Source organism: Aethalodelphis obliquidens, unplaced genomic scaffold, assembly GCF_003676395.1.
Source record: "Aethalodelphis obliquidens isolate GAN/ISIS:26980383/991018 unplaced genomic scaffold, ASM367639v1 scaffold10, whole genome shotgun sequence".
Taxonomy (NCBI): Eukaryota; Metazoa; Chordata; class Mammalia; order Artiodactyla; family Delphinidae; genus Aethalodelphis; species Aethalodelphis obliquidens.
The window spans coordinates 11,309,183-11,334,120 of NW_020837954.1; the positions used below are offsets into that span (position 1 = coordinate 11,309,183).

Sequence of the window (24,938 nt, forward strand, 5' to 3'; positions counted from 1 at the left end):
ATGAATGAATACCTAGAAAAAATTTTTTTAAAGTATTTAAGTATTATTAAAAAAATAAATCTCACCTGAAAGAACTCATATTTTAAAATGAAAATGCAATCTTAAAATGTTCAAATTAGTCAATCAATTTTATTATGTCAGACAATAAAGTTCTATCAATTAAAGGGCAATTCAAAAGCATTTAAAATATAACTAATCTTTTGAATTAAAAACAGATACTTACCAAGTGGAGCTTTGAGAAAACGCCGCTCAATGCCCTGCTCTATTTGAAAGAGTGCCATTGCAAGATAATGAACCACGTTGCTCACTGACTGCGGTGTACTTGCGTTAGTTGAGACAGTACTCGGAGATTCTGTTTTTATGCCCAAAAGTCTACAATTAAAACATTGAACAGTGAGGACAGGGATTATCTTATTCCCCATAGCACCACACATAAAGTTTTGTTAAGAGCAAGTCTTCAATCGAATCCACAAAATAAAGAATAGGCAATTAAGGAATACTTGAAAAACATTCCCAGTTTAAATGTGTCATATCTACAGCCACATATAACAAGGATCTCACACGCAGGGGTGCAGGTACAGTGACTCACAGTGTTCTCTCTCCTCCCAGTAACTCAGAATATGATTGATAAGGCTGGGCTAAGAATTCTTTCTCTGAAGCAAACTTGAATAAGTAGAGAGTACTGTACAAAGCAAGCCAGTTCCATCTTTCAGAGAATTTTTAAATTTCGGGTAAGGCATTTACTAATACAAATTATCTTTCAGCTTTCTTTCCTAAACCATAGGTCTTTCTGCTGATTTTCAAAAATACATATATATATTTCAAACTATGATTACCTTCAAGGTCTTATATGTTGAAGAAATCTTGGAAACAGAATAAAAGAATAAAATTATATTTATATTTGTCATAAAAATGTCCCATCAAAGTATATATCTAATATTTTAACCCATGGTTGTATTTTCTTTTTCCACTTATCATTAATTTTCAGATTATTTCATACTTTTCTATGTTGTGCTACAAAGATCATATTCACACAAAAAAATTGAAGAGTTTTATAGTACTTAAAAACACTATTAGGTGAAACTTGAATCCACTTATTCATCCAAATGCTTACTCATATCTGTGTAAGAAATAGTTTCCCTCAATCTCTAGGAGTTCTCATAAGCTAATAGGAAAGGGAGATAAAAACATGAATCAAGAGCTAAACTATCAAGTCATTTAAGGACGTTACAAGGGCAGATATCGAGAGGAGGGAAGGTGGATGAGACAAAGCTTAGGGGAAAGGTTTCAGAGAGGACCTTAAGGGATAAGTATCTCAGGCAGCTTATCTCTGTTTCTCATGCTTCAACTTTTACTTATAGCTGCCTCCTAACTAACCAGTTCCTTCGCCTCCAATCTTACTCCCTTTGCAATAAATCTCCATGCTGCAGCTAAAACGATCATTAGAATGGACTTGAGAACACGGGGAGGGGGAAGGGTAAGCTGGGACGAAGTGAGAGAGTGGCATGGACTTACACATACACTACCAGACGTAAAATAGATAGCTAGTGGGAAGCAGCCGCATAGCACAGGGAGATCAGCTCGGTGCTTTGTGACCGCCTAGCGGGGTGGGATGGGGAGGGTGGGAGGGAGACGCAAGAGGGAGGAGATACGGGGATGTATGTATACGTATAGCTGATTCACTTTGCTATAAAGCAGAAACTGACACACCATTGTAAAGCAATTATACTCCAATAAAGATGTTAAAAAAAAAAAGTACAAGCTCATTCACTCAAAGCCTTTGGTATAATGTCTTCCCTCCCAGTCTCATATCCTTTCCACCTTTAGGTCTCAGGTTCACAGTCACTTCCTCTTGCACTTCCTTTGCTGTTTTCCATATTCTACCAAGATAAGAAGCCCTCCTGTGTTACATTTGCATTGGGTATTTACTACCAGAACTCTGACCCTGTTCTATAATTGTTAGCTTAATGTCTCTCCACCATTTCCTTCTAGACAATAAAACTTATCCTTAAGGGCAGATACTATCCAAAATAACTCTGAAAAAGTAAAAGTATCTGTCTATAGATAAATAGGTTCTGACTAATGGCTCAAATAATATTTTAGTCTATTACAGTTTACTAAGTATTCCTACAGAAAAGACAAATGGATAGTGTAAAGCTACTTTCTGAAATTAATAAAACCTTAAGTTCAAAGAGTTTTTAAAAACTTGAGTAACTATCAATATCATTATCCTAACAAGGTGTCTTTCAGCTGCTTCAGTACTAAGTGGAGTGACAGAGAACCTGTGGTTTAGCAAAATCATCACTTCAGTGGTTACAAATATTAAGGTCCTCACAATAAGATTTTAAAACAATTTTTTGAAGAAAAAGAAACATTTACTTAAAAAAAAAAGTATAAAATGGCAAGGAAAAGTGATGATTACTTTAGAAAATCCTTTTTGTACCTGTCTTTTACTATGACCTTTGCTTGCTCATCAATTTCCATCTCCTCTACATCTTCATTCACAGTTTTAATTATACCATTTTCCTTGTTTTCCTCATTTAACAGCTCATACCGTCCACTTTCTAATGCTGATCTCCAGATGTTTCGGTCTGTAACCTGTAACAAAAACCAAATTTACTAACCCTGAAAAATGACATATACTGTTCCTAAGAAGTATGAGGTTCAATGTACATATGAAAAAGTCATGAATATTCTAGAACAGATTGTGAATCAAAAAGGGGTCTAAAAATAAGGTACTAAGTGGCCAAAATGGAATTCATATCATTCATAGATGGAAGCTTTAATACCTTACTCTCTATATAGTGAAATCATAAACAATTCTAAGATTGGTCACCTGACAGTAGCAAAAAAGTGACAGATGATAGCAAAGGAATGAACAGAACACACATACCAAGCATGAATTACTTACAGATTTTAAAAAGGTAACAAAGAAACCAATAAACAAACCAGACTCAGCAGAGGAGGCAGGAGCTAGTCAAGGAAGAAGAAAATATCCTTACACATTTCAACATCTCGGATGAAAATGCCATAAAACAGATACTTTTTAAACACCAAAAGTTAATATTAAAAAAGGTCAATTATGTTCATTAAATTCTGTTTAAGAAAGCAGATAGTCATATAGCATATTTAAGAAAGATTTCTATCTATATATAAACAATTTGATACAGGGGAATAAAGTTAGTTTTCATAAAAAAATATATCACTTCCTGGTATTTATTCAGAACACACATGCCTTGACTATATCAAATAAATTAACAAATATGGCCAATATTCTGGTAATTAGGCAAATTTAAAATGGGAACAGGGACAAACCTTGACTGCTCCTAATGTTCCTTGGTAAATTCTGTCTTCAATATCCAAAAGAAAATCTCTCAGCCTCAACTCAAGCTGCCTTTCTGCAGACATCTGAGATGGATCATATGCATTGGAGGATCTTCCCCGACTATATGTAGGTTTGCTATCCGTTTGAGGTTTGTCTGAAATAGTTATCAAATATCTTTATTATTATTTTCTCATTAAAAAATACAATTACCCATCTGACTGTATGACTGTGAGACAATGGATATAAAAACACTCAGTAAATCCTCAAGTGTGGGGGGAAAAAAAAAGGAGAAAATGTTTGCACACCATTTATCTGATAAGTGATTTGTATCTAGAATATGTAAAGAACTCTTACAACTCAATAAAAATACAAATAATACAATTAAAAAATGAGCAAAGGATCTGAACATGCTTTTCTTTCTTTCTTTTTTTTTTGGCTGAGTTGCGAGGCTCGCGGGATCTTAGTTTGCCAACCAGGGGCCCACAACAGTGAAAGCTCTGAGTCCTAACCACTGGACCGCCAGGGAATTCCCCTGAACATACTTCATATCAGACCATATCTTCCTTAAAGAAGATATACAAATGGCCAATAAGACCATGCGAAGATGCTCAAGATCATTAGTCATTTGGGAAATACACATCAAAACCACAGTGAGATACCACTTCACACCTCTAGAATGGCTAGAATCAAAAAGTCAGGTAATAACAAGTGTTGACAGGGACATGGTGAAATTTTAACCCTCAATATAAAATGGTGAGCCACTTTAGGAAACAGTCTGGAAGTTCCTCAAATGATTAAACAGAATTACCATATGATCTAGTAATTTCACTCTTAGGTATATACCCAAGAGAAATGAAAACATGTGTCAGCAAAAATTTGTACACAAATGTTTATAGCAGCATTATCCGTAATAGCCAAGAGGTGGAAACAACAGAAATGTCCATCAACTAACATATGGATAAGTAAAATATAGTATACAATGAACATTAATTGGCCATAAAAGGGAATGAAGTACAACTTAAATGAACCTTGAAAACATTATGCTAAGTGAAAGAAGTCAATCACAAAAGACCATATACTATATGATACCAGTCATATAAAATATTCAAACAAGGAAATTTACAGTAACAGAAAATAGATTTGTGGTTGCTTAGGTCTACAGGGGTGGCAGCTAAAGGGTATGGGATTTCTTTCTGAGATGATGGAAATGTTCTAAAATTGACTGTGTGATGGTTGCACATATCTAAGAATATACAAAAAAACCACTGAATTGCATACTTTAAATGGGTGAATTGTACAGTGTTATGAATTAAAATCTCAGCTTTAAAGCTGTTAAAGAATTGCGATCAACAGTTTTTAATCCTGAAGAGAATTAAAGTAGTCATGGTAATAATATGACCCTAAATTTAAGAGTTCTCTACCTAGAAAATTTCATTTACACCTATAAATGCCTTACTGCTTTCTCTTATCTGTCATCAATAGACCAGCCATCAAATAAGAAATATTGCTACCTGATCTGTCCTTGCAGCCCATCTCCAAAGGCGTGATCACTAATGGAAACTGTCCCTGGACCCTCAGCCAAAACCTTTAGTGAGTGAACTCACTCATTATTAGATCTCAAAAACCGATGGTAACCTTAGTGCCTCAGGTATTCAATCTACTGATCAAGGAATGAGATCAGGAAGAGTACATAACTTCTCACATTGTCAGCTGTGTTTCTCATAATCCAAATGGAAGCCAGTGGAATCTAGAAAACCTTATTTCTCTAACTGGCAAACTTTCCCTAACTTAGGAACTGAGAGCATAGTCCAAAGGAAAGAGAAGTTGTTTTAAACACAGCTCTAATAGTTTGAAAAATGTTTAATCCTGAGCCAGAGATTATTGGGAAAGAAAAATAAAGGAAACAGGTTCCATTGAAAATTTACCTGAAAAATGAAACTTCTCTTCAGAAAAACGGGCTAGCTGTGCACATATTCTGCGTTTCTCTTGCAACAAAGTTTCTTTTAAGGCACTTTCTCTATGTCCTCTAGAATTAAGAGCTTCAATAAGCTGGTCCAGCTGTTCACAAGAACTGTAAAAGCACCACCGATTTGGCTTATGCACTGGTTTTGGCAGCTGCACAGAATCATCACACGGACCTTGGTCAATGCTGGAGGTAGATTCAGACATCAAAGAATCTCCAGTTTTAGTGGATACCTGAGGATCTTGAGGCTGTACATTATCCTGAAATGATGAAGATCTAGGCAACAGCATGTCTTCAGTGAGACCAGAATAATCCTCTTCAATAAACAATCCAGGAATAGAAGGGAAAATCCAATACCGCCTATACATGCGGTCGCGGCCCAAGGGAAAGATATTGGTACATGCTATGGCACTCTGGATTTTTTCTAAGAGCTCTTTCTCTTTTCGTTGGTGTTCCTGTTTTAAAGCTTCTTCCTCATCAGCAGTAAGAGGCTCTCTTGTTACACAGTTGACCTCTTCTTGCCTTGTACATTCTTTAAATCCATTTTGTCCCCTTTTCCCTATAATCGAAACAACCTTTGATCACCATCATCATACTTTAAATTTTCATTAGAAAAATATGATACAAGCTACCCCGAGTTACTACACGTTTTGGACTAAACTGTATGCGCCACCCCCCATACCCCCAATTCATAGGTTGAAGTTCTAAACCCCAGTGTGACTGAATTTGGAGACAGGGCCTTTAACGAGGTGATTAAGGTTAAATGAGATCATAAGGTCAGGGCCCTAATCCGACAGGACTGGTGTCTTTAAGGAAGAGAGACCAGAGCTCCCTCTCCACTTGTGGGCACAGAGGAAAGGTCATGTGAGGACACAGTGAGAAGGTGCTATCACCAGCTGAGAGAGGCCTCACCAGAAATCAACCCTGCTTGATCAACCCACCTTGATCTTGTACTTCCAGCCTCCAGAACTGTGATGAAATAAATTTGTTGTTTAAGCCACCCAGTCTGTAATATTTTGTTATGGCAGCATAAATAGACTAATATACTATGTTAATAAGAAACTGACACACTTAAATATAAAGGGACACACAAAAATCTTCCATCTCCATACTGGAGAGTGTGGGCACAGTCTGTTAGTTATTTTGCACCATACATTCAGTCCTTCGTCTAAGGCAGGAGTCAGCAAACTACTTTTGTAAAGGGCTAGCTAGTAAATATTTTAAGCTGTGTGGGTCATATGGTTTTTGTCACAGCTACTCAACTCTGCCACTGTAGCATGAAAGCAGCCATAGACAATATGTAAATGAATGAGCATGGCTATATTCAATAAAAATTTATTTATGGTCACTGAGTCTGAATTTCATGTAATTTTCACTTCACAAAATATCATTCTTCATAAAATTTTTTCAACTATTTAAAACTGTAAAAACTCTTTTTAGCTCATGGGTAATATTAAAACAGGGGGCAGGGCAGATTTGGCCAATGGGCTATAGTTTACTAACCTTTACTTTAAGGTAACAGACCCCTTAATTATTAGGCACCTAGCAATCCAAAAGAAGGACAACATTTCCCAGACCCTCTTTCCCTAGTAAACATGGCTACATTAGAAACTACTGGTCAAAGAGGTGGGAGCAGAAGCATTATATATAACCTCTGGGTTATGCCTCTTTTTCTTCTTTCCCTCTTCCAACTAGATAGAATGGAGACAAGGTGATAAATCATTTTGGAACATGAGGATGGCAGCAAAACCCTAAGGATGACAGTACCAACAAGACAGAAGGAGCCTGGATTCCTGGTGACCTGCCTGGACTTTTATGCTGTGTTGAAGAATTAGACTTCTCTCTTGTTTCAGTCACTGTCATATTGCTTAAATGGTTGGGGAGTGTTTCTTCTTTCTATTTCTCTTGCCTGAAAGAGTTTGTGTAAGATTGGAATTATCTGCTTCTTTACAATTTGGCAGATTCACCATAAAGTTGCCTAGGACTGATGTTTTCCTTATAGGAAGGCTTTTAATATGACTTCAAAATCTTTAATGGTTTAGGACGATTCACATTTTAAATTTTTTCTTTAATCCATTTTTATAATTTGCACTTTTCTAGGGTTTTGTTCCTTTTTGGCCTCTATTTTCAAACTTACTGCTATAAAATTGTTATGTTATCCCCTTATCTTTATTTTTATTTATTTATTTTTTTGCGGTATGCGGGCCTCTCACTGTTGTGGCCTCTCCCGCTGTGGAGCACAGGCTCCGGACGTGCAGGCTCAGCGGCCATGGCTCACGGGCCCAGCCGCTCCGCAGCATGTGGGATCCTCCTGCACTGGGGCATGAACCCGTGTCCCCTGCATTGGCAGGCGGACTCTCAACCACTGCGCCACCAGGGAAGCCCCCCCACTTATCTTTAAATTTCTGCTCCATCTGTAGTTATGTTGCTTCCATTTTTAGTCCTAATTTTTTGTTGTGACCCCTCCCCAAATCAATTTCAGCAAAGGTTTATCCAGTTTGTGTCTTTTTCAAAGAACAAACTTTTGGCTCTAGTGCAGTTTTATCTCCTATTAATTTCTACTCATATCTACTGTTTCCTTATATTTGGGGAGATTATTCTGGTTTCTACCTCTAACTTCTTAAATGAATGCCTAGCTCAATTTGCCTTTCTTCTTTCTTAATTTGTATTAAAGCTATATAAATTTTCCTTTAAGTGGACTGTATCCAACAAGTGTTAATATGCAGTACTAATTGGTTTTAAATATTTTCTAATTTCCATTAGGGTTTCTCCTTTGACCCATTACTTGGAAGTTTGTTTTAAACTCTAATAATATGAGGTTTATTTGCTTTGGATTTCTAAATCAACTGCATTGTAATCAGACAGTACAGCCTCCATGATACAAGAGATTTTCTGTCTACTTACAATAACCATTTAGAAAATAAAGCAAAAAAAAAAAAAAAAAAGATACCATCCAAATTAGAGACACAGAATAAACTTAAGGATCTCCTTTAATAGTTATCAAATGAAGACGGTTAGAGATCCTCAGAAGTAATTTGTACCAAGCTTTCAAAAAAATGTATTTCCTTTGATCCAGCAATTTATGAAATTATTTTAAGGCAGCAGAGATATCCATTCCCATCAATATGACACCAATTACAAGCATTACTGACTTCTTGTACCTCTAGCAACTAAGAGGCATTCAGTACATGTCGAATGAGTATGTTATAGAATAAAAATTTCTATTTGGTCAATGTAAAGTAGTAAATATGAAAACTCAACAAACACACCTTGGAATCTCAAATGGAAGCAATCTAATATATATTTCAGAATAGTGAATTAATAAAATGCCTTATCAATTAAAAACAAGCAAGAATGCCCTTAAGAAATTCTGTATTACCCCTTCTGCTTCTTTTATGTGATCCTGGGTCATCTTCATCCTCAGTAACTGTGTCTTGATCTTGTTCCTTTTGCTCTATTTCTTTGCCCTCAGTGCTAGTATCAAAATCTTCCCTTTCTTCTTCCCTTAAGGATGAAAACAAAAATTATATTCATTAATGAATATATAATTCCATTCATGAAATATTTATTGCCTGCATATGAAGTACCAGGCATTATGCTTAGGAAGTAGTGAACGAGATAACACAGAGTTTACAGTCTTGCAGAGAAAACAGATAATTATATAAATCATTGTAAAATTAAAATATGTAATAAATACTAAAAAAGGAGAAGTTCAAAATGCTATGAAAGCATTTCCAGGAGAACCAAATCTAGTCTCAGGGATCAAGAGAGGCTTGCTTAAAGAAGTGACATTTAAACTGCGAGACTATGGAGACTGGGGATGGGTAAGGCGGCAGGTAAGAAGAAATCTTCATTTTTAGCAGAGGGGATAACATGCTAAGGCACTGAGCTCAAGGGAAAAGGAAGGAGCTTATAATTTTGAGAAGGTGTAAACAAAAAAGAAGTAATTGAAGATATGAATGAGAAAAAGCAGGGCTAGGTCATACTGGGCCTTGTAAGGCATCATTCAAAAAGCAATGGGAAAAAAAAAGTAATGGGAAAAAAGTGGACGAGTTTAGAAAAGGGAAATGACATGATTAGAAGGCACTTTTGCTGCTATGTGGAAAATCATCTGAGAGAGAAAGTAGATGAGGGGAGACCAGTAAAGAGGTCACTGTAATAGTCCAGGTAACTGGCTGGGAGGTGATGGTGGCTCAGAGTATAAAGGAGATAAATAGACAAAGAGTGGAGGAGAGACGCAGACAAACTTCAGATATAATAAGTAGGAAGAATGAACACAATATGTTTAATCCACTATATTGTCCAAATCAAAACTAAAGTTGTATGAAACCTGAGTTAATTCTACCATTTATGTTCTACATTCAAAGACAGTTTTGTAAACTCAAATGTATTCAGGAACCAGAGAGATAATGTAAACGAGTGAGGCTAGATGAGTACAAAAAATATGAAGTGGTGGGATCTGTAACACGCCTATATTCACTTTTTAATAATTTAAGATATCACAAGGAAAAAAAATCTGTAACTATGTGAGGTGATGAATTTTAATGAAACTATGGTAATCATTTCACAATATATGCATTTATCAAATCATTGTTTTGTACATCTTAAATGAATACAATACTTTATGTCAATTACATCTCAATATAATTGGAAAAAGTTTACAAAATGTAAAAAAAATTGAGATATAGTTCACATACCATAAAAATCACCATTTTAAAGTGTACAATTCAGTGGTTTTTAGTAATATTAACAAGGTTATACAATCATTGCCTCTATCTAATTCCAGAACATTTTCACCATCCCAAAAGAAAAACCACATAGCCATTTTCAGTTCCTCTTCCCCCAATGCCCCTGGTAACTACTCATCTACTTTCTGCTATGCATTTGCCTATTCTGGACTTTTCCTATAAATGCAATCATATAACACATGGCCTTTTGTGACTAGCTTCTTTCACTTAGCATAAGGTGTTCATCCATGTTGTAGCATGTATCAGAACTCCATTCCTTTTATTGCTGAATAACATTCTGCTATATGGATATACCACAGAAGGAATATATCATTTTGTTTATCTATTCATCAATTGATAGACATTTGGGTTGTTACCATTTTTTGGCTATGAAGAATAATGCTGCTATGAACTTTCATGTGTACATTTTTAAGTGAATGTATGTTCTTAATTCTCTTGGGTATATACCTAGGAGTGGAACTGCTGGTCACATGGTAACATATGGTTTAAACAGTTTGATGAACTGCCAAACTTGGTCCAAAGCAGCCACACCATTTTACACATCCCTGTGAGCAATGTATGAGAGTTCTAATTCTTTCATATTCTCACCAACATATGTTACTGTCCCTCAGTTGAATTACAGCCATCCTAGTAAGCGTGAAGTAGTATCTCATTGTGGTTTTGATATACGTTTCCCTAATGACTAATGATGTTGAGCATCTTTTTATGAGCTTCGTGTATATCTTCTTTGGAGAAATGTCCATTAAAATCCTTTGCCCATTTTTTAAATTGGGCTGTCTTTTTACTGTCGAGTTGTATGAGTTCTTTATATATTCTGGACGTCAGATATATGATTTGCAAAATTTTTCTCCCATTTTCTGGGCTGCTATTTTTACTTTCTTGATAGTGTTCTTTGAAGCACAAAAGTTTTCAAATTTGGTGAAGTCTATCTATTTTTTCTTTGGTTGCTTGTACTTTAGGTGTCATATCTATTAACTTTCTTAAGGTATCCAAATAAATTCCTTAAAGTATTACTGATGGCCATATAAAATACAACTGATGCAAGTTTGTGACCCATGATCTTAAGACGTAATAGGTATTTTTACATGAAAGTATAATCAAAAGTCAATACACTAAATTTGGAATACTGAGATTTTTAGAACTTCCTTGGCAGATTTTATTTAAAAATTATTATTTCTGCTAAATTTGAATATGATTTGCCATCTACAGTATGGGAAAAATTCCAACTTGTCTTCACAGCCAAACTTCATCCCTAATATGCTGAAATTAAATGAAATACTTAGGCAGTCACTAAATTATTTAAGATGCTGACATCCTCTCCCTACACCTACCAAAAGCTCCAATCTCATCTCTATTCCTCAAAAGGCTTGAAGGAGCTCTGTAAACACAGTGTACAACTGTGATGATGATGGTGGAGAGGAGAGATCCTACTAGTAATGCTAGAAACTGGTTAACAATAGCCTATTGAAAGTTTTCTGGGAAATTATAATTTATAACATTAATTCTATGAGAAAATGAGTTCTAGATTCCCTGGAAGTGCTTTTTTTTTCTTTTTAAACATAACACATGTATATCTGAGGACTGTCTGTATGTAAGTTTCATAGGCTTGCTGACACTATTATGTTTTCTAAAAATTTTGAAAGCATTTTAGAGTTTAAGGTGCTGATTTTTATTCTTTATGTGATCCAGATAAGCAGTGTAATTCAAACCATACCCAATAGATGTATCTGCAACTGAGTTTCTTTGCTCATCTTCCTTTAGTTTTTCTTGTTTCTCCTTCATTTTTTGTTCTTGCTCCTTAAGTTTTTCTTCTTTCCTTTTACGAATTCTGAAAGTTAAAATAAAATATTATAGTCTATCTGATACTTTTAACTTTTAGTATCTTGCCTTTAATCATAAAATTATAGAAAACGCTCCAAATGTTATCACAAAACCATAAAGTAGTTAATCTATTCATAACCTCTCAGTGTGAGCCAGTGCCACACTGCAGCCCAACATGGTTTCAGATGCAAAGAAATAAACAACTTTCATTAGCACAACTGACTATAATTATTTCTTACCTAGCAGCTGCTTCTTCCCTCTCTTTTCGATGTTGTTCTGCTTTCAACTCCCGAAACTCCTGCTTTGCCTGTCGTAATATGTCAACATAATCTTCAATGAAATCCCTAGTAGAAACTAGGGTCAGTAGTTTCCCACAGAGAGCATGAAGTATCTTCATTTTTTCTCCTGTCAAAAATTGGTAAATAACTTCTGGATTATCAATGACAAGAAAAATTTTAATTTGTGGCTCAATGTGAAAATGTTTAATAAAGACCAGGGAAAAGTTTCTTAGGATCAAACATGCCAGTGGCATGTATGGAAAAAAAGCAACTTTGAATCCAATTAACAGTTATGTGATAGACAAGGCATTTCAAATACTAATGACTACTTTATATACTAATTAAACAGACATGAAAAATTTTCCAATTGCAAAGAATTAATTTTCAAGTTTTAATTTTCAGGCTCATGTATGAAGTTCAAATCAAAACTAAGTTATAACCACATGAATTAAAAAAAAGGCAATACGCAAATTGCTACTCTGAAAAGACTGCACAAAACACTACTATAAATTATAAAAATTATATGAATGTTAGATCAATATCTCAATAAAAAAATTTTTTTAACTATATGAATCTTAGAAATTAGGTATTCTTATTATATGTTTTCTTAATTAAGCATATTAAATTCAATTCTATATATTCGTACATTATAATTTTTTATTTAGAAAAGGAAGGGAAAAATAACTTCATCTTATTTTTACATATTGTGCCTCATATGTAAAACTGAGGCACAAACACTCAAGTGAATATTAGAATTTTGCAGCTGCAGCTTAAATTTCTGATATACTATAAGTAAAAGTGAAAGCTAGCTACTTCTCACTTATCCTTCTAAACTTAGTAGATATAGTAAACTAACCACAATTTGTTTTTTTTTTTGGCCTCACCACGCAGCACGTGGGATCCTAGTCCCCAACCAGGGATTGAACCCACGCCCCCCACAGTGGAAGCGCGGAGCCCTAACCACTGGACTGCCAGGGAAGTCCCCATAAATTTTTTTTTTTTTTTACGGTACACAGGCCTCTCACTGTTGTGGCCTCTCCAGTTGCGGAGCACAGGCTCCGGACGCGCAGGCTCAGCGGCCATGGCTCACGGGCCCAGCCGCTCCGCGGCATGTGGGATCTTCCTGGACCGGGGCACAAACCCGCGTCCCCTGCGTCATCAGGTGGACTCTCAACCACTGCGCCACCAGGGAAGCCCCCCATAAATTTTTAAAGTAACAGAAAATCCAAATAGAAAAAGCAACAGTAGTTAATTTACATCATTGTATTCCAACAATTTTTTTTAAAGACTGCTTTCTCTCTTTTTTTAAAAAAATTAATTTATCTATTTATTTTTGGCTGTGTTGGGTCTTTGTTGCTGTGCGCGGGCTTTCTCTAGTTGCGGCGAGCGGAAGCTACTCTTCATTGCAGTGCGTGGGCTTCTCATTGGGGTGGCTTCTCTTGTTGTGGAGCACGGGCTCTAAGTGTGCAGGCTTCAGTAGTTGTGACAGCAGTTGTGGCACACGGGCTTAGTTGCTCCGCAGCATGTGGGATCTTCCCGGATCAGGGCTCAAACCCGTGTCCCCTGCATTAGCAGGTGGATTCTTAACCACTGCGTCACCAGGGAAATCCCTCTCCTTCTCTTTTAAAACTGAATATCACCTAAAATTTTCTCATCAGCTACCAAGTTTTCTGGGCGTAAGAGGATAAGAGGGTAGGAAGCAGGCAGGTTATACAAATTCTAACTTGCAAAGTTTACCTGGTGTCAAATCATACACTGAAGTGCTTGACAGTTTCTTCACTAGACTGGGGTTGCTCAAACGAAGCTCCATACAGGCATCATCTGTAGCATCAAATCCTCCTCGTTTCTGATACCTGTACTTCGCATTTGCTGATGTTACATCAGCACCTGAAGCTAAGATGTGTAGTCTGAGGATTTCAGAAAGTGTGCAGCTATCAAGATCCAAGCTTTTCAAACTGCAGCCTATAGTTGTTAAAAATGATATAGTCATTTAGAATATAAACAATAAGTTCTCAGCAATGTAAAATATACCTTTATAAATATAAAAAAGCAAACAAAAAATAAAACCTACACATACCCTGGTGCAACTGCGGCCATGCAGCTGCCAAAGATGCAACTGCAGACAGTGCAGATTTTGTGGGGTCTGCATCTTCATCCAAAGCCTCCGTTAAATCTTTAAGGAAATAAATACTTTATTCTAGTGCAAATCAAAGCTTGAATGTTTGGGAATAATGCCCTTTTAAAATGATGAAAGAAACAGCAAACAGCTTAACATTCAGGAACCTCAAAAGAACCAACGCTAGGTACAACAAGCATCCTTTACATTCTGCCTAGTATCCAACTAAAACTATAAATCCTAAGACATGCACTACACACTAATTTTTCCCTTACTTAACAGAGAGAAGACAATTTCTAAGTTACCAACAAGGTGCCCATACACATTCCAAAAAAAAAAAAAAAAAGGTAAAATACACTTTAGAATGAAAAACAAATCTCCTTGCTCAACATAACTTTAGAAAAGTCTACTTTGAAAATCAGAATCTATTTGAAGATACCCAAATCTTTTATAAATATTTTAAGATTGAATCATAACAAAGTATAAGTTGTAATCATCACAAAAACAGCACAGAAAAAGAGCTAAAAGAACTTAAAGACAGTACTGCTGTCACTTAACCAGAGATTTATCCTCTTCATTTAAATTGCTTGTTTTTATTTTGAAAAATCACCGATCCATGAAACAATAGGAAGATATCCCTGTATTTTCTAAGTAAATTCCTTTAGCTTTGAAAACAGTGCTTAGCCTACAAATAGGACTAAAGAGCAAATCTACTGGCACAAATGTGTTTAAACCATTAGAATATATAATTATTCCTTACATACATAATAAAATTAAAATGTCACCTATGAAAAAACTTTAAGCTGATAAAAAGCCCTTCTGTTATACCCAAGTACAGCAGACACAGCTTCAGACTAAGAGTCAGATAATGTGTATTCTAGTCTTAACTCTGCCAATCCCTAGTTCCTAGTTATGTAGGCTTTAGACCAGTCACTTATTTGGCTTCATTTTTCTTACAGGGGTAAGTCTAGATCAGCAGTTTGCAAATTCTTCAAGTATTTCTTGGAAGTACAATATAAAAGAGATAAAAGATGCCCTTGTTAAAGTAGGGAATAGAGATGACAATCCTGCCCATTCATTTTTCCAACTCTGTTGCAGTAGCACAGAGGAATCCCTGTACAATTTGTAGAGCTCCATGGATTAGAGTTGGAAAATCACTGGGCTAACCTGGTTCTGTGGTTCCTTAACTTTCTACTATATGATTCCCTCCCCAAAGTTCACAAGCTAAAAAAATGAACCTTAGAGAACAGAAGTGCTGTCCTTTACTAAAGGAAAAAGGCAGCTCTGGGATTATGTTTGATTACAGTCATTGACAATTTCATGGCATTTAAAGCATAAACACTGCCACACAGGAGAAGTTATCTGACTAAATGCTATATATATGTGCATAAGTTTTTCCTACCAGGCCATGAATCTAGTCAAAATGACAGACATTATATTCTTCCTCACTAGGGAAATACCAGACCTAAAACTTTTTCAATTTTCATTTTACATATAAAGCCAAACAAATTTAAAATTAATACAGACAGTCTAAAATTAACAACAGTCCTAGTTACAGAGCTGTATAAGTGTACTGGTTCTCTTCCTTTGCAGCAATTCAACCTATTTTATCTATAGTAAGTTATAATTTTCCTAGGACAGAGGCCTTAGGAAATGGACAACCAACAAAATGACAGCTTACTTTTAGTTGTGTTTAACATGTTAAAATATGTATTCTTTAACTCAGTTATCTACCAAATTGCACTCTCAAGAAACTGTAAATATCATTCTAGGATTTGCCGAGACAGTCACTCAGGTACATCATACCAAAAGAATATAGCTGAACTGTATATGGCTTGACTATGTGAAACAGATATATTTATCACCATCATAATCTAGAATTAGGTACACACAATTTCAACACTAAACAATAACGTCTCAGCAAATACACAAAACTATTCTATATAAGGAGAATGCTCTTTTTCCTGTACTTTGAAAGGCATTTAAGTTCATGATGTAAGACTAACAAGAGGAATTGATATTTTTAATAGAAGAGTTAAAAAATTGCTGGTCAAAATTTCCAAGATTTGATATAAAAACAGGGAGACCAAAGAAATTAGATGTTCTTGAAGACAGATAATTACTTCTTTGCCATATAATAAGGTAATATAACAGTCATTATGAGGCTCTAGGCCAGAGTGCCTGAGTTTTTATCCTGTCACTTACTTTCTTATTAGCCAAATGTCTTTGGGCAAGTTAATTAAACTCCTTAAGACTAAGTTTCTTTATATGTAAAAGGCAGAAAATAATTACATCTTCCTCAAAAGGGTGGTATGAGGATTAAATGAAACAATGCATATATATACAGTGTCTTACTAGCTTTGTGGTCACTTACTATCTTTGTGATCTTCAGTAAATAACCACACCGAACCTCAGTTTTTTCATCACTAAGATAAATACATGCTTTTACCTTCTGCCCAATTTCCCGATTTCTAAAAATAGCAAGAAACACCTTACATAATAAGACCAGCTAAAGAGGAAGTAAAAGAATATTCAATCCCATTTGATTATTCAGTTGCTTTCAGGAAGACTATGGAAGAGCTTTTTTGTTACTGAGATGGGAGAACATATGAAAAATACCCGGGGGGAACAGCCTAGGGCCCTTAATGAAACTGAAATAACCATTTAAAATGTGGCCAATAATAATATGCAAGTGGGAGGTGAAATTCCTGGAGTATTTTTTTCTCCCTCCCTAACATTTAAATAGTTTCAAAAGGAGCATTAAAACCTTTATTTAATGGTCAATACTTATTCAGAGGTAGACTTTATAGACAGTTCTGCATAGGAATAGAGCTATAAAAATTGCAGATCAAACAAATCATGAATAGAAAATATAATGGCAATACAAACGTCAACAGTTACATATGTGTTTCCTTTACATTAGCTGATTTTCCAATACAATTTCCTTTTGACTCCACTGTTTGTCATCAGGATTTCCAAAACTACAAAATTCACCTGCTTCAAATCCTGAATTAAAAAAAGCTTTATGTCTTGTATTAAGGTCTGAATTTGGTCAATAACACTGTGATGTTATTGGTCATTAAGAAAACCTAAAGGCTAAAAGAATGAATATACGTTACATTGTCTCTCATAGATAATCCATCTTTAGTGCTCATACTTGTCATTAGAAAATCTTTAGATGTTTTATAAATGGATTTACCCTTCTGTCTTCCCTTTAGTAGAGTTTCATTTAATTGACTAAATCATCTGAGATGACAATGAGGACCACATTGCTAAAATGGCCTTGATAAGGGACCTATGGTGATTAGCACTCAAGCTAGAGAATATATGTTGCTTGAACTCAGCCTGTAAAATCAAAAGGCAGCTGACGTTGGCTACATACTCATAATTATCCTATTGCTTCATCGACCAGGCATAAAGGAAATTAGCTCAAATTATCTATGGGCAACCATGCTATCTGAATGGAGGAATGTCCCATTTTTTTTCTACCAAGATTCTGCTATCAAGATGTCTCTAAATAGTTATCTCTTATTGTAAATTTTTATGGAATACCCTAAAGTATTGTTTAATAGTCCCATCTCATATGTGGCAAAATTCACAGAGAGCATTATTCAGGAAGTCAAATCAACCTTTTAATATAAATGCTTAACAATTCCCCTGATTGAGGTAAATCCTAAATAAAACAGTGAACATACTCTACTCTGTATTAAAAATAAAAAAGAGTTTCCCCAAGAATTATTCTTACATTAATATGTACCACACGCTGACTCCAGATACTTAACTGTAGAGAATTTAAAGAGCAAAATTTCTAGTTCAAACCAATTAGTGAAATTTAAAAACTAAATTTTATTTAACTCTGGTCTAAAAATTGTCAGATAGGAAATGAAATCAGTGGTAATATTTTCAATTTGAAGCATTAATAACAATTGAAGTAATTCCTTAGATGGGGAAAAAAAATTAGTGCTATTTAGTAGAATTTCTTGGAATTACAGATACTAGTCAATGAAATCTGTAATGCTCCTAAATAGCAGGAGAAATCTAAAGGAGTAAAAAGCAAGATAGATTGGTGGGGTGGGGGCTGCAGCATTTTTAAGGACATCAGAAACAGGATACATTAAAACAAAGGTGTTCTAAGACAACTGATGATGTGTTGCTAGTATATGACTCAAAAATCAAGTAATTTTATAACTGTAAAAGCCAAGTAAGTTAAAAATTAACTAATCAAAAATTAGTTTCACTACAAAGCTACTATCAGCAAGCAATAACACTGGATTCTGACCTTTGGTGTCAGCATCAGTTATTTGCTCTTTGGCTACTTCCTCTTCTTCTTCAGCTATCGCCTGGAAGATGGCAGTCAGGAAGAAAAAAAGCAATTCACATAGTGGGCCTTCACTGTCATTTCCTACAAGAGCTTCCTCTAACACTTCTGCGAATAAAATGTTTAAAATGAATTTAAAGTTCTGGTCATGTACTGAAAAAACAACTCCATTGGAATAATAAACATTTTAATCAACAATAGCCTGTGTAACTATTTTCTTAACTGCCCATTTATCAAAGTAGAGCCAAGTATTATTCAAGCCAAAATCAAAAATAATTTATAATGATTACAATAAAATACAATAAAATCATAAGCCAAAATCACTGCATTCAAAGAAAGCCAAATTAGTCTCAGTAGATCGATACAGTATTTCATCTAATTTAAATTTGAGATGCAAATTAAGGCATATATTAAAAATTGTAATTTTACTCCTACTTGAATAACAATGCCAAAGATTTGTTATTGTTGTCCCACTGTTCTGAAGAGCTATGTGGGACATTACTATTTACCAAATAGTGCACATAAGAGGTAATCATCAGCATTAGGTGTAATCCTAAAATTGTGTTCAAGTCATAAATGTTTCTCATCTAATTCATCTAACCTAAACTTCTTACCTAAACCAGCGTTGTTTAGACCTTCTTGATCTGTAAGGCACAATGATTCATGCTTCACCTAGCTCATAAAGAAAAACTGAGGGAATGTGAAAGCCCTCCTGAAGAATTTACTCTTATTAAAGTAAGAGTGGCATTATAATTCTGTCTTTGAGAATCTTTATTTGGATCTTAAGAAAATTATTTTGCTATTGGTCAGCTAAAAATCTAAAATGGGATCCAAAGCCCTTCTCATACTAATTTAGCTCTTATAAATGATGTAAATAAAAAGTAATAGTATGTAAGTGCAGAGGCAAAATAGAATCATAAATTAAAGTTAGGCAATAACTTGTCTCCAAATACGGCTGTCAATTTCTCCCCTCCCTGCACTTACATACCATGCCACCCTCAAGAAGTAGAGTCTATTCCTTTGCCTCCTTGAATCCCAGTAGGCCTAACTAATGGAATATGGCAGAAGTAAGGCTTGCTAGTTCCAGGCCTGGCCTTTAAGAAAACTGGCAGTTTCTGCTTCCAGACTCTTGGAGCACTCAGCTGCCACATAAGAAGTGCAGGCTACTCTGATGGAGTGGGACGCCATGTGGAGGAGCACTGAGGCATCAGGCATGTGTGTGAGGAAGCCATCTTGAACATCTAGCCAGATGAGCCTTCAGATGACTTCAGTCCCAGCCACTGTCTGACTGTAATCACAGTCAGAAGGACCCCAAGAAAGGACTGGAGAGCTGGGTCCAATGACTCCACAGAACTTTGAGAGAGAATAACTTGTTCCTTTAAGCCACTAATTTTAGCGTGAACTACAACACAGCAATAGCACTTGCCTAGGGTAACTCCCTCAGGAAACTCATCTTGAAGATCAAAAAGCTCCCCAAATGCATTAAGGAACTCCAAAACCATCAGAGCATCACCAAAGATTTCAGGAGGTAGTCTAGTTTTCACTGGAGTTGGTTCTGGAAGTTCCTGCAAGATTAAACAATTTATATAACTATTTGAACCAAATACAGGAAATTGTAAAAGATAGGTATGATATACTCTTTACCTAAAAGAATAATTTCATGTAAAGAATTATTTCATGTGGTTCTCAACACTGGATGTTTATCATAATCCCCTTTGGAACTTTAAAAATTATAGATGCTGTGGCTTTATTCCAACTTTACTAAATCACAGTCTCTAGGGACTTTTTCCTTCATCAAACTAAGAACATATCTTTAGGCTGAACTATACTTCTGACTACCTTTCCTAGTTAAGAAGGACTCCTAACCTCGATTCTGAGGTCAAGGCATTAGCCATGTCAATATGATCTTCAATGCAGTATTTTCCTTAGGATATGAAACAGAATTAATCCATCATCTATTGACTTAGAAATGGTTCCTTATAAACCGAGATGAACGAGTTTGGTTTGGATACTTTGGTTATTTCTGGAGATGAGCAGAATCTTTGTCTAGCAATCAAACTAAATGTACGCCTGGCCCCGGTGGTTACTGGACTACCAAGGATAGCACAGATGACCTACTATTTCCACAGAATAAGAATCATTATCAAATCTTGTTATAAAATACTAACAATGTTACTTTGGAACTCTAAATATAAGCATTTGCTTAACTGGCTATTTCCTCTGTTACACAGGTGTGTGAAACATCACAGAACATGCTCATACCTTAAGATCATCACATTCCATATCTTCTCTAGGTTTACTCCACTGTTTTAAGTATTCCATATACTTTTTCTTTTCTTCACGCAATTTCTCTCTTTCCTAAAACAAAAGGTTAATAAAAATTCTTATAAGAAATTTATAAGGCAGCATCAGCATCACCTCAGAACTAGTAAGAAATACAATTACATGAGCCCTACCTAGACCTATTGAACCATGAACTCTGGGTTTGGGACCCAGCAACTGATGTTTTAATAAGCACTTCTGGTGATTCTAATGCACATTAAAGTGTTAAAACCACTGATGAAAACAATGCCTGCCTGACAGAACTGCTACAAAGACGAAAAATGTTCAACACATAGCAGCTCCTGGATAAATATTAATTCAATCCAACCCTGTCTATAGCAGCTCTCCCTCTACTTTAAATCAATTAGATCTTAACTAAAGAGATAAGAAGTTATTAGAGTATCTAAAATAAAACCTCCCCTTATATTTGTAATACATTTGTTTTCAAGATTCATTTAAACCTGACTAACTGCCTAGAGACACACAGAGGAGACAGTATACAATTGGTGAACTTTTCGCTCACTCGGTCTTTTGAAACCCTTACTTCTTGTTCTGGTATTTGAAACTGCAAGATAAATACTGACCCTAAAAAGTCTCTAATAAAGCAAAATGTAAACAAAATATTCTATTATAATTATTTCCAATAAATATATGTTAATGTATGTAATAATATATATGTTTAATATACGTTAATATTCTTTCTTTGAAATTTAGTAACACTGAAAATGAACAGATATACACTTATCAAATTTAACATGAAACAACTAGATAGTTACAGAACTTATTAACTGTGCTTCGAGCGGTCTGCTGAAATAAGCTCCCCTTCCCCGCAAATAATTCTTGCAGGATGTAATGAGATAGGTATCTTCATTCACTGTTGCTAAGTGAATATACATAAGTACCTCTGGCAAACAAATACTTATGTCCACCATGTATAGAAAGTTTTAAAAATGTTCTTACCCTTGACCTATTATTTCAGTTCTACAAATTTATCCAGAGACACAATCCAAAAAGAGGAAAGACTTTTGTTCATAAATTTGAACAAAGTATCATTATTTATGAGCAAAAATTTTTAAACGTTTACCTATATCTATTTGATTAACGATTATATGCAGTCACTAAAAATTCCACCTCACTTATTTAGTTTATTTAATACCATGATGGAATGTTTATAATGTTAAACAAAAAATATATATACAAAATTATAAATACTGGATCTTATTCTTCAAGGCCCAGAATAAAGACTAGAAATAAATTAATCAAAGTATTAATGCTATCTCTAAATGTTACCATTTACATTACAAGTGGTTTTTTTCCCTTGTTTTCTACATTTTTCTGGAGTAAACATGTATCAGACACTCCCTACTCCCACCCAAGGGGCTATAATAATTCAAGAAACACATGCAATTTAAATGAGCACAATGTGTAACACCTAGGCTACTTGTGAATATCCCAGAAAACCAATGACAATGACTGACTTTAGAAGAAACTAGCTATAGAATTCTCTAAGGAATATCTACCGCTGAAGATTATAATCAAAGATTTGCTGAAATACCTATTATCACAGATACCTTATTCTTTAAGGAGAATAGGAGCACTGCACTAATTCTTATTAATCATGCATTTTACTGTACTTTTCTAACGATGTATTTTACTTTTGAAAGTTTTACATATATTGTCTTCCCTAAATATGGAAGTCCAAATAATGAAGAAAATCAACTTTAGAATTGTACTTTAGAAGAGGCTTTGAGGTATAAAGGCATGCATATATGTTGAACCTTAAATCATTCATTAAATCTTCCAAAGCAAAAGGGAGATAAACCAGTACTGTTTATCAGTGCTCTGTGCACAACTATAAATGTAAATGAAAGTGATAAAAGCATTTGAAAAATTAACCATGAATTTAAATATATAAAATACTATTAACTATCTGTGGAGGGCGTAACTAATATACTTGAGTATACCTTTTCTCTTTCTATTTTAAGCCTCTCTTTTTCTTCTTTCTTCTTCAGTCTCTCTTCTTCAACAATTTTCTTCAATTCTTCCTTCTTTTTCTCTTTATCTTCCTTTTCTTTTTTCTTTGCCTCTAGGGCATCTGCTTTTTCTCTTTTTAGTTTAGCCTTTTCAAAAGCTGTGGAGAAGGTCAAACTTAGAAAGGTACACAGACAGAAAATAACACATTTTTTTAATGTAACAAAAGAATCCCTGAAATATCTTAAGGTTAAATGAGGTCAAAAGAGACTGCCAGGGGTTGTAAATTCCTGGAGGGAGTCAGCAAGTGATTAAAATGGGAAGAGCAAGTTGGCTGTGTTTAAGACAAACTACTGCGGTGGGACAAACACATATACCTGCCTTTGAAAGCCCTGCTATTCAAAGTGTGGTCCTAAGACCAGCAGCAAGGGATCACCTTGTTGCAAATGCAGAATCTGTTCTCCCACCCAGGTCTACTAATTTAGAATCTTCATTTTAGTAAGATTTGTAAGTGATTCCTGTGTACAGTCACATTTGGGAAGCAGTGTTTTATAAGGCTGTAGGAATCAAACAAAAATGGCCCAAAACAGTTTGAAAGCCCTAGAAACTGCCAACTTGTGCTTAATCTAGCATTAGGTCAGTTCAACAGGGGATATGTTATGCCCTGAAATACTGTTTTAAGAGATAAACAGAGGTCCCATTTAGTAAAGAAATTAATTATAATCTGAGGGAAAAACTATGCTTAAGAAAAACAAAAACAGAAATATGCCATTTTAGAAACACCCCCTGCCTGGGCACAGAGAAATATTCTTTCCTGTAACTAACAGTTTTTGGAGAGAAAAAAGGTGTTAAGAAGGCAGACAACAAATGAAGGTGAAGGAATTGGAGAACTAACATTTATTAAGCCTGTTTTGTTTGCCAAGATCTTTGGTATATCCTTTACATTAAAACTCACCCAGTGACTTCATTTCTTGTTTCAAAAGTTTGTCTCTTTCTTTAGTAGCTCTGTTCCTATAACCTGCAACAGTCTGTTTATTAGCAATGCTGTCCTCCTAAAAAAAAAAACAAACCAAAAACAAAAACCCAGAAAACTAAAGTTGTAGAACCACTAAAGTTGTAAACTTATGGTCTGTTTTGTTCTTACAGTAAAAATAAAAAACAAAAAATTCAATTATACTTTATACTAAGGTTTTATTTAAAGTATAACTGAACACTTATTAACTCTAATCATAGTAACATATAGAATATGAGTTAATCCTATAGTTCTACAAATTACTACAAAAACCTCCCAGGAAAAACAACGAGTAATATATAAGAGGAGCCTTAAAAATATGCATTAGAAAAACAAACAAACAAAAATCTTCCAGGGTACTTTATAAACTAGATGGCGTAGACGTCAAATAAGAAAGAGACAGAGAAAAGACATGTCAGAGACATTTCTGTAGCCAATATTAAACATGTCAAAAGTTTATTTTTACTTTATTTCTTGGGAAATTAAGGTCTCTAGCCTGCTTAATTGTGATATCATTATCTCGTATCTTCTAAATGATCTTTACATTTCAAGTCCATAATTTATTCCCTGTATTTCATTCTGCTTTACATTTTAGTGATTGCTTATAGGCTTGCTTCCACTTCAGTATAAAATCCCTGTGGCATGAGAATCATGTCTAATTCACCCTTGAAACTTCTACAAGCCGCATTGCTAAGCAGTTATTAACATACAGTACACACCTTTTCTGTGTGTGAAGGAATGTGTTCCTTCTTACAGGCTACAGAGGGGAAGGGAGTCAAATCCTACTCTTAATTGTGGTTAGTTTTATTAAGAACTACAATGTAGTTTTTATCTATTCTCTACTTACCTGACTAACAGACACTCGTTTGGGAGGTCTCCCTCTTCTTCTGTTAGCCAGACTGAAGATAAATGTGGGTGGATCATCAGGGAAAAAATAAGAAAAATCTTGTTCTGCTATTTTATACGTTGAAAGAGATGATGCCTTCATTAAAAAAAAGACACAGGGTACAATAATAACACATTAGTAAACCATATATAGATAAGCTCTAACATATCATATGATT

At 34.9% G+C, this 24,938-nt stretch overlaps 1 protein-coding gene across 3 annotated transcripts in view; it reads right to left on the bottom strand.

Moving 5' to 3' along the window:
* The window catches only part of BAZ1A (bromodomain adjacent to zinc finger domain 1A), a 94,326-nt gene that overhangs the window by 20,061 nt on the left and 49,327 nt on the right, over window positions 1-24,938 (bottom strand). For 2 of the 3 annotated variants that reach the window (XM_027111050.1, XM_027111048.1), the window contains 15 exons: window positions 24,722-24,856; window positions 23,818-23,914; window positions 22,856-23,022; window positions 20,832-20,927; window positions 19,996-20,134; window positions 18,531-18,677; window positions 14,213-14,308; window positions 13,873-14,097; window positions 12,097-12,262; window positions 11,751-11,864; window positions 8,668-8,792; window positions 5,251-5,847; window positions 3,316-3,479; window positions 2,444-2,598; window positions 224-372 (listed from right to left, as the gene is read on the bottom strand). In XM_027111050.1, coding sequence (XP_026966851.1) covers window positions 224-372; window positions 2,444-2,598; window positions 3,316-3,479; window positions 5,251-5,847; window positions 8,668-8,792; window positions 11,751-11,864; window positions 12,097-12,262; window positions 13,873-14,097; window positions 14,213-14,308; window positions 18,531-18,677; window positions 19,996-20,134; window positions 20,832-20,927; window positions 22,856-23,022; window positions 23,818-23,914; window positions 24,722-24,856 — 2,572 coding nt within the window. The remainder of the gene's footprint in view (window positions 1-223; window positions 373-2,443; window positions 2,599-3,315; window positions 3,480-5,250; window positions 5,848-8,667; window positions 8,793-11,750; window positions 11,865-12,096; window positions 12,263-13,872; window positions 14,098-14,212; window positions 14,309-18,530; window positions 18,678-19,995; window positions 20,135-20,831; window positions 20,928-22,855; window positions 23,023-23,817; window positions 23,915-24,721; window positions 24,857-24,938) is intronic. The other variant, XM_027111051.1, reaches the window with a different exon arrangement.